Below are 14,323 nucleotides of genomic sequence, written 5' to 3' on the forward strand. Positions count from 1 at the left end.
TGTTTAATCATTTGTTTCAGTATCTTTCCAGGTATCGAAGTTAGGTTGACTGGGCTATAATTCCATGTGTCCTCTTTGTTCCCCCCTTTTAAAGACAGGTACTGTGTTTGCCCTGCCCCAGTCTTCTGGGACCTCACCCATCCTCCATGAGTTCCCAAAGATAATTGGTAATGGTTCTGAGATTGCTTCAGCTAGGTCCTTAAGTACCCTAGGATGAATTTCATCAGGCCCTACCAACTTGAATATATCAAACTTATCTGAATATTCTTTAACCTGTTCTTTCCCTTTTGGGGCTTGGATTCCTTCCCCCTTGTTAATATTAATCGTGCTGAGTAACTGATACCATTAACCTTTTTAGAGACGACTGTAGCAAAATAGGCATTAAACACCTCAGGATTCTTTGTCATCGGTTATTAGCTCTGCTCCCCCCCCCCAAGTAGAGGACCTACACTTTCCTTCATCTTTCTCTGGCTCCTGATGTATTTGAAGAACCTTTTTTTATTGCTTTTTATGTCCCTTGCTAGGTATAATTCATTTTGCGCCTTAGTCTATCTGATTTTGTTCCTACATGCTTGTGCTATTGGTTTGTTTCTTCTTAGCAATTTGTCCATGTTTTCACTTTTTTGTAGGATTCCTTTTTTATGTTTCAGGTCATTAAAGATCTCCTGATGGAGCCATATTGCCTCTTACTATTCTTTCTATCTTTCCTTCGTGTCAGGATACTTTTCAGTTGTGCCTTTAATATTGTCTCCTTGAGAAACTGCCAGCTCTCCTGAACTCCTTTTTCTTTTAGATGTTCTTCCCACAGGATATTTCCTACCAGTTTTCTGGTTTGTCAAAGTTTGCTTTGTCCTTTATTCTGCCAATCTCACTCCTTCCTTTCCTTAGAATCGTGAAATCTATCATTTCATAATCACTTTCACCCAAATTGCCTTCCACCTGCGAACTTGTTATCAATTCCTCCCTGTTAGTCAGAATCAAGTCTAAAATGGCTGTTTCTCTGGTTACTTCCTCCACTTTCCAGAATGAAAAGTTGTGGACAATACATTCCAAGAACTTGGAAATTTTGTGTTTTGCCCTATTACTTTCCCAACAGATGACTAGGTAGTTAAGTTACCAGATCTTGTGTTTTGGATATTTGTTGTTCTAGAAATGCCTCATCCGTCGTCTTCTCCTGATTTGGTAGTTCATAGTAGATCCATACCGTGACGGCACCCCTGTTGTCTTTACCAAGAGACTCTCAAATGGTCTGCCTCTCACCACTTTCTGGGCCTCAGAACAAATGTATATATTCTTGATGTATAATGAAACACCTCCCTTTTTGTACCCTGCCTGCCCTTTCTGATCAAATATCTCCCTCTATACAAATATGCCAGTCGTGAGACTTATCCCACCAAGTCCTGTGATGCCAGTTAAGTCATAATTGGACTTATGTACTAATCCAGTTCTTCCTGTTTATTCCCTATACATTTGTGTATAGACATCTCCTCGCTGTCAGTAAGAGTTGTGCCCCATTAGTAGAGGGATAAAGTGGGACTGATGGAAGAATTGTAGCCTACAAATCTTGATTAGAAACCTCTCCTGCATCAGGCTGAGCTTCAGAGCAGGCTACTGAGATAGAAGGTGACACCTGCTTTCAAACAAAGGAGACCTTTCTAATATGTGTTTACAACATGCTCCGGAGGAGGTTGTAGGATAGCAGAGAGGCTTGTGACTAGTCAAGAATGTAGGGCTATGTTAGGAAGCTGGCATGATGCCTTCACCTCACTGCTTTCCAAATCACCCTCGCTGTTGTCACAAGCACTAAAATTAAACTCCAAACTAGAGAGATTTCAGGTTATAAATATCTGGGTATCTGCTCTTGTGACCCATCTCTCAAAGAGAGGTGAATTTTCAGCTTTCCATATGTGACCTGAACAATATACCCCTACAGTCATTAAACCTGCTGCTAAATATATTTCGCAGCCTAACCTAATTCTAAAACAATGGCTGTAAATGGAGTCCGCCCGGCTTCTCTTGCGATCCACATCTACTTTGTGCCTTGGTCAAACCAGTTGCCAGAAGGATATTTGCTTAGACTGCAACCAGACATGCTAAAAAAAACACCCCACACACAACCCATAGCGATGAAATATAAAGTGGTAATTGCTTGTTCATGTGCATGGAGTCAACTGGTATAAAATAACCTCAGTGTATCACTCACACCAGGGCAGCAAAATTAAAAAGTCAATGCTCTCCCATTAATTCAGGCTGGGGTTTTCAAAGGTGAGATGGAGAATTAGACCTGGTCTGCATTCCAAAGGTAGGTTGGCTTAACTAAGTTGCTCAGGGCTGTGTGATGTAGTGAAGTCAACCTAAGCCCCGTCGGTGACACCACTAGGTCGAGGGAAGAATTCTTCTGCTGACCTAGTTACTGCCTCTGGGAGAGGTAGATTTATAACAGGGATAAAAAAAAACCCTTTCGTCACTGTAGTGTCTATGGTGCAGCTGGGCCGCTGCTGTTTTTTATCATCGACATTGCCTGAGATGGCCAACTCTCATTGAATTTCAATGTGGTTTAAGTGCCTACTTTCCTTAAGCTCCTTTTAAAACCCCCAGCCTGAGCCTTCGTCCTGGCACAGGACTCGGCTGCATTACACAGTGGCCTGTAGCTCCACTGTGTTTAAAACTGCATCTGTCAGTGCAAACCAAAGCGAGCCTGACTTCCTCTTGCTTTATTGTTGAAGCCAGTTGTTTGTTGACGTGCTGTATATAAGGGTGATGTAACCTCTTTCCTCTTGAGAAACTTTCCTGAACTGCCTATTTTTAGTGACGCTTTTTCTTTTACATTCTCTTGAAAGTAGATCAGATATCTGGCTCACTTTTAAAGTGAGAGGGACTGGTTTTTTTTGTAAGTACTCTGGGAATTCCTTTTGGGTTTAAAAAGTTCCATGTTCTTGATTTAAAGGTGATTTTTTGGGGGAGGTGGGTGGGTGTGTTAAGTTCTGAGTAAAATGTGTTCTGATTTCTGGGAGGCATTCAGGGGTTTACTCTGCTGCCGTTGTGGGTCCCTGTGTGTGCATGGTGAGTGACAGATAGCAGGGGTGCCCTCTGCATTCCCTATCCGCGTGTCCTCATGCATGCACATAGCCAGCCCTACTTTCTTGCCTTGCCACAGTAGGAGGAATGCTATGTCAGTGTGAGAGTTCAGCAAAGGGGGCTGTGTGTCTGACCCCTCACAAAATCTGGGTCCTCACCCAGAATGGTTCTGAGCATCCACATCTGCCATTGACAACCGTTTCCTTGACTCTGTTTGTTTGTTTGGTGCTGAGGCAGGGTTAACCAGCTCCTGTCCGTGCATTGTTCAGAGTGGGGTGTTTTTGTTTTGTCCCCTCTCCTCCCAATGGAACAAATCTTTTCTTGGCCTTTGCTTGTGGCACAGCTAGGAAACTGATCCCCTTTCAGTCCTGTCTCCTGTGAGCGTTAGAGGAAGTCTCTTTTATAAATATAGGTTTTAAGCTAGCCTGTCCTTCTCCCACCTTCACCTCCACACTGATCCAGAGGCGCATTGCATTCTGAGCTATTGATCATTCTGAATCTATGCTATCTTTAGCTTCTGGAGCAAACCTGCAGTGAGGAGTGGGGTGCATTTTGTGGAAGGTTCCAGACCACAGAGATTGTGGGGAAGCAAGGTGGGGACTGACCTCTTTTTGGATAAACACATGGGCCTGCTTTTGAACTCAAGTCCCGTCCACTGACATGACTACTGCCACATGTCACAGCTGCCTGCTTGGATTAGCCTCTTCAGAAATCCATGGAGTGGGAAGGGCTGAGTTACCTGTACCAACTGGATCCTTTGTTTGTCGTGGCTGTAACTGGTAACGTTGGGACTTGAATTGGAGTGTGTGTGTGCAGTTGCTTTGTTTTAGAAGAGATGCCTGTGCTGCTCCAAAGGGACTCCTTTGTTTGCAAGTTGATTCAATAGAGATTGTAATGCCTGAGAAGGGGATGCACTGTTTTGCCTACAATGCATCAGGCAGAAGTAAAGCGGGCAGTGCCTAAAGTAAAACCATGCCTCAAGTAACCAGATTAGCGTTATGAAACCGCCTCCTTGCTAATATGAACACAGCACTTTAAAGCAGGGGAAAAAAAATTTTAATCCCTTTTCTTTGGTGGAATCTTGGCTTGGTGCTTTTTTTTAAAAATTAGGGGCTTCTGTTTCTCTGGTAGCTGCCAAGAAAAGAGCCGAGGCTTTTTAAACAAAACTCTGTGTTCTTTCTCCACGCAGGCCCCAGAAGTCATTATGTCCCAACACTATGACGCTAAAGCTGACCTTTGGAGCATAGGAACCATCATTTACCAGTGTCTGACAGGAAAGGCTCCCTTCCAGGTGAGTGGCTCTATGGCTATTAATGCTTGATGAGTTTCTTGCTGTTTTTCATCCGTTTTACCCACGCCAGGGGTCACGTACAATACTGAGCCCGAGGAACCCAGGTCTGGTCTATACTACCCGCCTGAATCAGCGGGTAGAAATCGACCTCTCGGGGATCGATTTATCGCGTCCCGTTGGGACGCGACAATCGATCCCCGAATCGGCGCTCTAACTCCACCAGCGGAGGTGGTAGTAAGCGCCGCCGACAAAAAGCGGCAGAAGTCGATTTTGCCGCCGTCCTCACAACGGGGTAAGTCGGCTGCAATACGTCGAATTCAGCTACGCTATTCACGTAGCTGAATTTGCGTATCTTAAATCGACTCCCCGCTGTAGTGTAGATGTACCCCCAGTCTCCAGGCAAATCAGCCTGTCTGTCTGTCCATCCCACTGAGCAAGATAAGCTCCTTAATTCTCAAGTCAATGGGATGCTCCCATCTTTTTCAGTGCTGCAAATACCGGTGGAGGCTGATGCTTCTTCTCCAGAGTCTGCCTCAGGGCAGCGGTGGAAATATATCCCCATGTGCGTGTGTTCTTTTGAAAGGCCATCTTTTCAGAAAGTTGTCCTGGACCCTGAAAGCTATGATATCCCCAGCAGCTTGCTTTAAAATCAGTTTCCCTTTATGACTGTTCACAGGGAATAATATGTTTTCTGTTGGGCTTGAGGGTGTAGGGACAATAAGGAAGATCAACTAATCGGAAGGGAAATATTATGGCTGATTGGCATGACTCTGGTTTGAAACGGTGCATTGTAGCTGAAATAGCCTGGCTTCTGGAGTAGAGTAGGAAGGTCTTATTGGAGAAGTCTTCTGTGTAAATATTGGGTATTTTTCAAGGCCAGAAAGGGACCATTATGATCTAGTCTGACCGTTTGCATCTAACACAGGCCTTAGAATTCCACCCAACATGCCCATAACTTCTGGTTAAACTAAAGCCTATCTTTAAGAAAGACACCCATGCTTGATTTAAAGATGTCAAGCGATGAAGAACCTAGCACATCCCTAGGTGAATTGTTCCACTAGTTAATTACCCACACTGTTCACCTTGTTTCCATTCTGAATGTATCTAGCTTCAGCTTCCAGTTTTCTCCTCCCAAGCACCAGTTGCTCACATATGGTTATACTCACCTTATTTTGTTCCTCCTATGCCAAGCCGCGGGGGTCCATGGTTTCCTCCCCCTACCTGTTGAACGCCCCAAATCCTCCTGTTCCATACCTCTTTCCATGGCATTCATACAGCCTTAAAACCTTTCCCTAGCACGATCGCCGCCTTTTTAGCCAGGGGAGCACTGACAAGGGACTTTCTTTTGGAGCCTATGCATTCGAGTTGATGGGTGCATTGGCAGAGTGATGTGCAATTAGCTTCCTGCTTTTCAGAGGATATTTCTACACTGCAGCCGGGAGGTGAGACTGCAGCATGTGTAGGCATAGCCCCAGAGTGCACAGGAATATGGTATGAACTCAGTCCCTACCTCTGTGGTTAGACTGCTATTTTTAGCAAGGTCTGCCTACACGTGCGGAAACTGCACCTCCCAACTGCAGTGTAGACCTACCCAGAGTCTCCGTGTGTGGGCTCCCGTCTCTTTTTAACCCAGGAAGCAAGAGGCCAAGAATCAACCAGGGTTTCCTGCGTATCAATACAGAGTGACATGGGAACACCTGACATGGAAACTTCAGTTCTTCTCATCAGATATGAATTGATCTGAAGTCTTTGGGGGGGCTAAATTTGGAATCCCTGATCACTGTTGCAGTGGCCATTGAAATCTGATTCTCCCCCCCCCCCCCCAAAATCCATCCTAATGACTGACTCACTGAAAATGAAGATAACTAGAAGAAAATTCTGCAGTGACATAAGCCCAGTTTTATGAGCTGCTGGATTGTCTCTGGTTTAGATTCAGAGCTTTCATAATTTAAAGTGAGATCTCGAATATTTATGAAGCTGTGTAACCGGGAAGGATAAGGTGATTTACAAGCCGGTTAGAAATCTTACAGGAAGGAGTGGGTTGAGTGTAGCAGTAAACTGAGGCTTTTATTTTGGTGTGGTCTCAGTGCTGAGGGCATGTTTTCTTTTCTAGATGCCAGGGTTATTTTTTCATCTCAGTTTAGGGATCTTCTCTGACAATACTTTCTGGTCTGCCCACCTTGCTCTGTAACGAAAGCGAGCCTTCATCTTCCCTGCGTGTGTAATTTTTGTTTTGACAGTATCTCCTATGGTCTGCGTGCAATTTTTGACGGTTTCATAGTTGCTGGTTACATTTTCATGTTCTCGGTCTCAACAACTTTGTTTAATGGGGAAGGGGGAAGAAATAACTGTTAAGAGAAAAGAAAGATTGTGTGTTTATTTAAAATAAAGCTGTGTGTATATACACACAAAGCTTTGACTCACACACATAAATGAGCTCCTTGCCCACTGTTAAAGTACCTCAAAGCTCCACACAAACTACTGATTTAAATTTCCCTGACTTTGTGGGCCAAAGCAGGCATTGTGTAGGCATTCTGCGCTCACCTGCAACCTTGGGACAGCTGACTTCTTTGAAAAGCCTGAGGTATGACCATTATTATTATTCAGTGACAAATGCCTTTTTAACTACATGGAAATTTTCCTGTGACGATATTCTTTTGAGAAAATTGTCATGGAAAATATGTTTCCCAGCCTGCTGTACTCAACTCTGCCAGCCTGGGGCTCGGGGTGGGGCTCTGGGTAGGGGGAAGGGCAGAGTCCAAACTCTTTCTATTGTTCTGCCCTCTTACTTATGTGGAGATGAGACAGCCCCCAGCAGTGCTGTGTGATCAGCGATCTGGGTAGCTTGCAGAGGGAAATAAGGGGTCACCTAACTCCTTGGCATGAGAAGAGTGACTTCAGAAGATCTTGATTGGAATGAGTGTTTTTCTTTAGTGGGTACATGTTGCACATCTGTCTTGATTTCCGTGCCTCTATCTTTTGGGGGTTGTGCTTTGGCAACAAAATACTGAACCCTGTTTTGTTACTACAGTAACCATTACCAATCTGTTTGATCTGGGAGAAAGCAAAGCCCAGCCAGATGGTCCTCTGAGTATGTGTGTGTGTGTGTGTGTGTGTGTGTGTGTGTTGAGATCGTGTGTTTACACTTAAGACAGAGGTTACCAACCGCTTTTCCCAGGTTGTAAGTTCTAGGCAAATGAAGCCTGCCTGTGGCAGATGCTGGGAGAGTTAGTTAAACGTTAAAGGAGTTTATTCCCTCATTTGCACCAGTGGAGGCTTTGCAAGAGGTGCTGCAACAGCTGAAGGTCTTGGAGTTGATAAGGATCAATTGTGCAAAGAGGCTGGGAGAGTGGGGGGTGCATGGAATACAAATGTTGGTAGGTGCAGACTGGACAAAGCGGTGTTCGGTTTTGACATTTCTGAGCGGATTGCAGAGCAGCAAAATTAGCACAGAGAGGGGAGGTGACTAGGGTGCCCAGACCCACCTGGACAGATCAGCCAAGGGAAGAAGGTAAAGAGGCAGCTGCATCCCTCCAGCACTCGTAAAGGTGCCTGCTTTCTACAGTCCATCTGAGACCTCTTGCGTGTCACCCTTCTGAGTGGAAGTTTGTTTGTCGGCCACGGTAGCTTATTTAGCCAGTGCCTGGGGAAGGAGGACACTTGCACGCCTGGTTAAGATTTTGTTAGATTCCTCAAGCCGAGCCAGAGAATGGCCGACTGCCTTTTCCCCGGGGGCAATGGAATACGGGATCCATCCCCTCCGACTTCTGCCTGCCTTTCACCTGTCATGAGCATCCAATGCTACATCCGTAGAGGCTCGCAGGGGTGCTGTGCACGTGAAAGGTTGTCCTCAGCAAGATGATTAGTCTTTAAATGTACAATAGACTTCAAGGGACTTGGGTAGACGGAATAAGGAGTTGTTAGCACGTCTGGAAAGGCTGGGTCCAACTGTCTTGCCTTTCTGCTAGGGAAATGTAACCTGCCAAATCAAGGTAGAAGAGAGTAGGTGGGTTTTCTTCTTCTTTATTGTAGAAATGAAAATGAACAGCAGGCAGGTCATCTGAGCCAACTTCCCTGACGTCACCATTCCTCTCCCCACCCACCACACACACCATGTCTGATTGTCAGACCTGGACAGTTGGTAGCGGGAGTGTCCAAGCTGTCCTAAGGAGCTGTGTATATTAAACATGTCCATAAACAAAACAAGGAGCCTGCCAGAGGGGTGAGATTAAGAGGATGCATAATCCCTATCGACACATTTGCTGAACATTGTATTAATGTTGAGTTGTTAATAGGCCTGGCCTAACGAATGAGGTGGTGGTCCAGAATTGTGGCTTTTCTGCCTTATATGACTGAGGGCTTGCACTTCGTGTTCCCTGCTCTTGCTGTTTGATTTGTGTATGTTACAGTAACATCTAGAAACTCCAACAGAGATCAGAGCCCTTTTGTGCTGTGCCCTGGAGAAATACGTAGACACAGTCTCTCCCTAAAGACCTTACAGACTGAATAGGCAAGGCAGACTGGGAGGAGGGGAGAACAGGCACAGAGTGGAAGAGATTTGCCTAGGGACACGGCAGGTCATTGGCAGAGCTAGGAATAGAATCCCAAACTCCTGAGTCCCAGTCCGGTGGCTTGTCTGTTAGACGGGGGATAGAGCTTGAACCAGGCACAAGAGTTAAAAAAATCACTCGATTCCTTACGGTCTTGATTTATTTGTAAGACTTGGTCAGGTCATACAGTCTTGATTTTTCAGAGGAGCAAGTACCACTGATGCCTCTAATAATCAGGGTGCAGGTGTGTGTGTGTGTGTGTGTGTGTGGAGGGGGGTTTACGGTTTGTGATGCAACTTTTTTAAAGCTTTCAGTGGTACCATCTGCATTCAGCCGATGTAAAATCTTTCCAGGGGAGCCCAGTACCTGGCTATTCATTGTGCTAAGTATTGTCAAGAATCCTCTATCTGACAGTGGAATGTGCCTATGAGAGAGAGAGAGAGGGGCGTCGGAGAATGGCAATAGTTCAAACACTTAAAAGTGCTGGTCTGCCAGCTCTAAAAGAGTTAAACTGTCTGTGTGTGTTCTCATCCCAGCTAGCTGCTAGATGAAAAATTAATTTCCAAGCCTGATGCACTGAGCCTGCTGCGCTATTCTTTCCCAGTTAATTCTGCCTAGATAAGTACGAGGATTATGTGCCATTTATAACAACCATAAGGGATTTACACTGTGAAATGAACCTTCAGTGCAACTGATGAAAGAAGGTTTTTAGACCTGGAACTTGAACAAGACTTTTGTTTGGAAAGCAGGCTGGTTTTATAGCCCCAAACTGAGTTAGCCAGAGCCAGTCCTGTATTGTTAGGGATGAGAAATTCCTTTTCTAGACTTGCTGCTGGTTTTTGCAGGATTTGGGGAAACGGTACTGAGTTAAATGCACACCAGAAGCAGCAGGTTGTGACTAGATGACAACCAGTTAGTCAGCTAGGGGAAGAGCGTGAGAATGACTGTATAGGCTGGTGCTTAGCGTGCTCACGTAGGATGTGGGCGATCCAGATTCAAGTACCTGCTCCAAAGACTGATTATTTATACACAGTAGAACAGGAGAGATTGAGAGAGACCTGCTGAAATGTAGGGGACCCAAGTTGAGATCTCTTCTCCATTGAATTGAACCTGGGTGTGTCTCGTCCCAGAAGAGTACCCTATCCACTGGGCTGAAGGTGATCTGCCCGCTTCCCTCCCCCAGTGTTTTGTGAATCTAGTCCTCCCTGGTTTTTGTCAAAGTGCCTGAAATCAAAACAAAATGGGTTAGTCAAAAGGAAAGGTTCAGACTCTTATTTTTTTAACTTTTGAGTTCATCGCAACTTTTTGGTTTTGGTTTGACCTGAAACAAAACTTATTTTCAGTTTTTCAGAATTGCCAGCAAGTGGAAACAGTCATTATTTGCCCAGCTGTACCTGTGAATTTCTATTCTTGGGGGGGAGGGGAGGGCAGTATATTAGCCCAAAAAAGCATGGGATAGTTAGTGCAGGCAATAGGTTGTTGACATCCAAGTGCTCCCAACAGTGTGCAGCCTTGATCAGCACTGCCTGTGTAGCAAGATGGTTATTGTAGGTCTAATCTTAGCTTACTCCTAAGAGTGGGGCCGGATGGCTCAGTTGATTAGTAATGGGGTTACACTAAGATGAAGGCCTGTCTGGGCCATTAGTGATCAGAAGTGTCATCTGAGCGGGTTGGGTGGCCAGTTTGAACTGGGTTGGGTAGAGTCAGTCCATTTCCCAGCAGACACATGGTTACATCGTAGTTACCAATGCTGAAGTAAGGGCCCTCTTGGGCAGCTTCAGCTAAGAGACCAAGGTTTAGTTGGGCAGGGATTAAACCAGCCTTCCACTTCTAGATGTGCTGCCTCCAGAACCGGTGAGAAGCACATCGCTAAGCCAGTGTGGGGGAAACTTGCAGTAAAACCTGTTCAGAAAATAAATGCAAGACTCCCTTCTCCAAACCTAGCCATCCAAACTTTTCATAATCCCTAAACTGCCTTTTTATTAAATTTTAAAACAGGGGAGTTTTGTTAAAGGGTTTTATTTGTGCTCAGAAAACATGCTCCCAATTAACTTGCACTTTAAAGACGTGCTCCTTTGATATACTGCAGCTGTTACTTCTAGGAAGCTTCTGACAAAATGTTTGAAATAGATCAGAGATTCATTGTTTGTCTAAAACAATTGAGCTGTTGAACCAGGGAGTCAATAAAGAACACAGCCAATCCTTGTATCTCTTGCTGATATGAATATGCACTTAACCTGATCACTGTGGAACTGTATTCCTACTTGTAGGGTTCTGTGCGTGCGTGTGCCCATAGCATTGCTGCCAAGCTCTTTGTGCCTTGTGTGCCCTGGCTTGTTTGAAATTGGACGAACAATGAGATGCGGATTGCAGAGCGGGATCTATGTGGGGAAGGGTTAAAAAAAGCAGGTTTATACGGAAGTAAATCAGGTTAGACTGCCAGGCTTGGAAACGCCGTCACATGGATTGTCTTCTGCGACACGGCCACCTCTGCTGAACAGGGGGTCGCTTAACATTTTTGTGAAACTGGAAAACGGAGCATATCGCTGCGCCCCAGTTTTGTCCCAACTCTTTCCATGAAATAACGAGGGATAAGCTGCCGCAGAAAGGAAATCTAGGACAGCTTTCTTGTTCCACTGAAAGAGAAGCTCTACTTTCCTTTAGGAAGCTGTGTGTGTGCATGAGCGCATGTGCGAGCTTAGAAACAATAGTTTTGTCACGAACTCTGATCAGCTGAAGTTTTGCAACCCACTAAGGGCCAGAAGTCAACTTATCTCCCATTGACTTCACTCAGCTTTCGATTTGTCCCAGTAGCTGTCGTTAGCTGAGTTTTCACCTTCAGGCCTGCAGGTGCCGTTTGAAACAGGGGCGGCATGATGTGAAGTGCTGGCTAAACACAATGGCAAAACAACCATGCGACTGCTTGTCCGGCCTCTAAGCGTGCTGCAGCAGTGACGATTCACACCTGTCCGTGGTCCGGTTTGCCTGCATTGCCCACGCTGGCTTCTTAAGCATCTTAGTTGACCTGAAATGCTTCCAATTTCAGAAATGGAACTGGATGGGAGGAAGAGCTCAAGGTCTTTTGGTAAATCTGTCTGGTTCCCTGCTGATCCCCAGGGTCTGGACAAACTGCCTGTGACCTCCCAGTGCCTCCCACCTTTTGCAAACAGTGCATCCTGCAGCAGTGATCGGGCCAGAGCATGACTCTTTCCCTTCTCTCTTCCCCGTTCCCACTCGCCTCTGTCTGTGGTTTGCATGCCAGCCAGCCCCCACTGCTTTCCATTAGAGACCATTGGTCTAGGCTGAAAGCTGCTGCACACTAAGAACACTCTGGGGGCAATTTACAGGTCCTGTATTATTTAGTTCATAAAAAACCAAACAAAAGAGGAACAGCACGAGGAGGCTGTATGGGACTTTGCTTATTTCCTGGAGACTTGATTTTTAACCTTGGACGCTAACCTCTCATAGTGGGTTGCTTTATTTTTTTAAGTCTTGTCTCTTCCAGAATTTGATTTCTTTGTGATCATGACCAGAAACTGTCTCCCATCAGCGATAACAGCTGGAGCTTGAGAACTGCTGGCAAAAGACTCTAGGGTCTCGTTGTCTTGATGTTTCCCTGTTTCTCAAGAGAACTGGAGTTCTCCACTGATGCCTTTCACATCAACAACCTCCCTGCCCCCTTTCTTAAGACCCCGAAGCACTAATCCATGTTCTCTGCAGGAGCTGCCATTCATCATTTGGGACTCCTGGCGTCTGCAATTATATAGCCTCCTGGGAGAGGCTATTAGGGCAGCTTAGAACTGAGCTGCAGAACTCATGGAAATGAAGCTGAGCCTTCAGAAAAGGAGAGGAAAATAGAATCAGGTCAGGGACAAAAATACAGAAGGCTGAAATACTGTATTTTCAGTCCATGCCGCAGTCTGTAGGGTCTCCTGAAATCGAAACTGCTTTCAGTGCTAGTTCAGCAGTAGGAAAGCAACCGCAGTACACTTCAAAGCAATTGTGAAATAGGTTAAAATCATAATAATTCCCCTCCCTGCGTTATTTCAAGCTGCTCTAGACATGTTTTCTTTCTTCTCCATAGGCCAGCAGCCCTCAAGATCTTCGTCTCTTCTATGAGAAAAACAAGATGCTGATGCCCAAGTAAGCATTCTTCCAGCATTACTATTTTTTTCCACTTGCTTACTCTGTCTGTATTTACACCTGTCCTCTTGTGCCATCAGCTCATCATGTTGGGGATATAACTTAAATGTTTGGCCACCTGCCTCTACATTCCTTAACCAGCAGCAATGTGGTCCAGAGAGTGTCAAGCTGCTGCTAGATTGCCCGAATTGGCTCTGTCTCCTCCCACATACACCCATTTCACTGCTGCAGGCACCCTAGAACATGCTTGGTATGGAAGCTGCCCTGCTGAATAGAGGCTTTTTGCAAGTGATTTCCAAGGGCCTTGTTCCCCATGTGCAAGTTGGCCTTCCTGTGTCAGGTACTACCTCCTGGGTTCAAGAGTGAGCAGCCGTGGTTTTTCCCTCTTGCAAGCTCTTCCCAAGGTAGCATCGAATACTGCAGGCTCTCCCAGCAGCACCAATCCTGTAACACTCATTCACTGCATGTAGGTCACATACCCAGTTTCCCACGTGCCAGGAAAGCCACTTCCCGTGCCTGTAGCCCTTTCAGAGGGAAATACAGAGCTGGGTGATGTGGCATGTGATGTGGCCCCGGGCATGTGGAAATGGTTGCAATTCCCAGGGTGTGTGTCAGGAGAGCAGCGCTTTCATCCCGGAGTGGTATGAACTCACTGCTGGAATAATGAGGTCGCTGACTCAGAGTCTTTTTTTTTTTTTTTTTTTTTTTTTTTTTCAATGGGTGGGAGCTTTTATTTTGATGCTGTGCTCTTAAATGAGAGCCATGCTGTCTCCTCTAGAAACCTCCCTCAGTCTTTCTAGAGATGGACTTAAACCAACACTCCAGATCCTCTGAACCTTGGGAAAAATTGGATCCCAACTTGGGAAGCTCAAACCCAGGATGACATTTAACTGAGGTGGGGGACAAAAGAAAAGTGACTGCACATAAACTGTCCTGTCAGACTTGACGTCATACCCCGAGCTGCTAGACGGAATTGGTGCAGAGGGTGTATAGCTTAATAGTGTGTATAACTTTGTAGCGTGTGAGTTCATTGTGTCAGGGTGCGTATGGTTCACTTATCTGGTAAAGCAGCCACAAAAGCTTTATAAAGCCAGAACGATGCACAACGTGCATGAATTTCTTAGTTTTGCTTTCTTTTCTTGTGACGAAAATGATGTTTGTGATCAAAGCGTTGAACGTTGTGAGCCCTGCCCCCTCCTTGTGCTCGAAGCCCAAGGGATCATGGGAGTCAGAACAGCCTTATGGTGGGAGGAGCCCGTGG

The 14,323-nt window shown here is 45.5% G+C and overlaps 1 protein-coding gene across 2 annotated transcripts in view; it reads left to right on the top strand.

Annotated features, from left to right (window-relative positions):
• The window catches only part of ULK1 (unc-51 like autophagy activating kinase 1), a 101,720-nt gene that overhangs the window by 37,946 nt on the left and 49,451 nt on the right, over positions 1-14,323 (top strand). For both annotated transcript variants that reach the window (XM_034790941.1, XM_034790942.1), the window contains exons 8-9: positions 4,268-4,369; positions 13,004-13,062. In XM_034790941.1, the coding sequence (XP_034646832.1) occupies positions 4,268-4,369; positions 13,004-13,062 (161 nt within the window). The remainder of the gene's footprint in view (positions 1-4,267; positions 4,370-13,003; positions 13,063-14,323) is intronic.

Source organism: Trachemys scripta, chromosome 15, assembly GCF_013100865.1.
Source record: "Trachemys scripta elegans isolate TJP31775 chromosome 15, CAS_Tse_1.0, whole genome shotgun sequence".
In the NCBI taxonomy this organism is placed as follows: Eukaryota; Metazoa; Chordata; order Testudines; family Emydidae; genus Trachemys; species Trachemys scripta.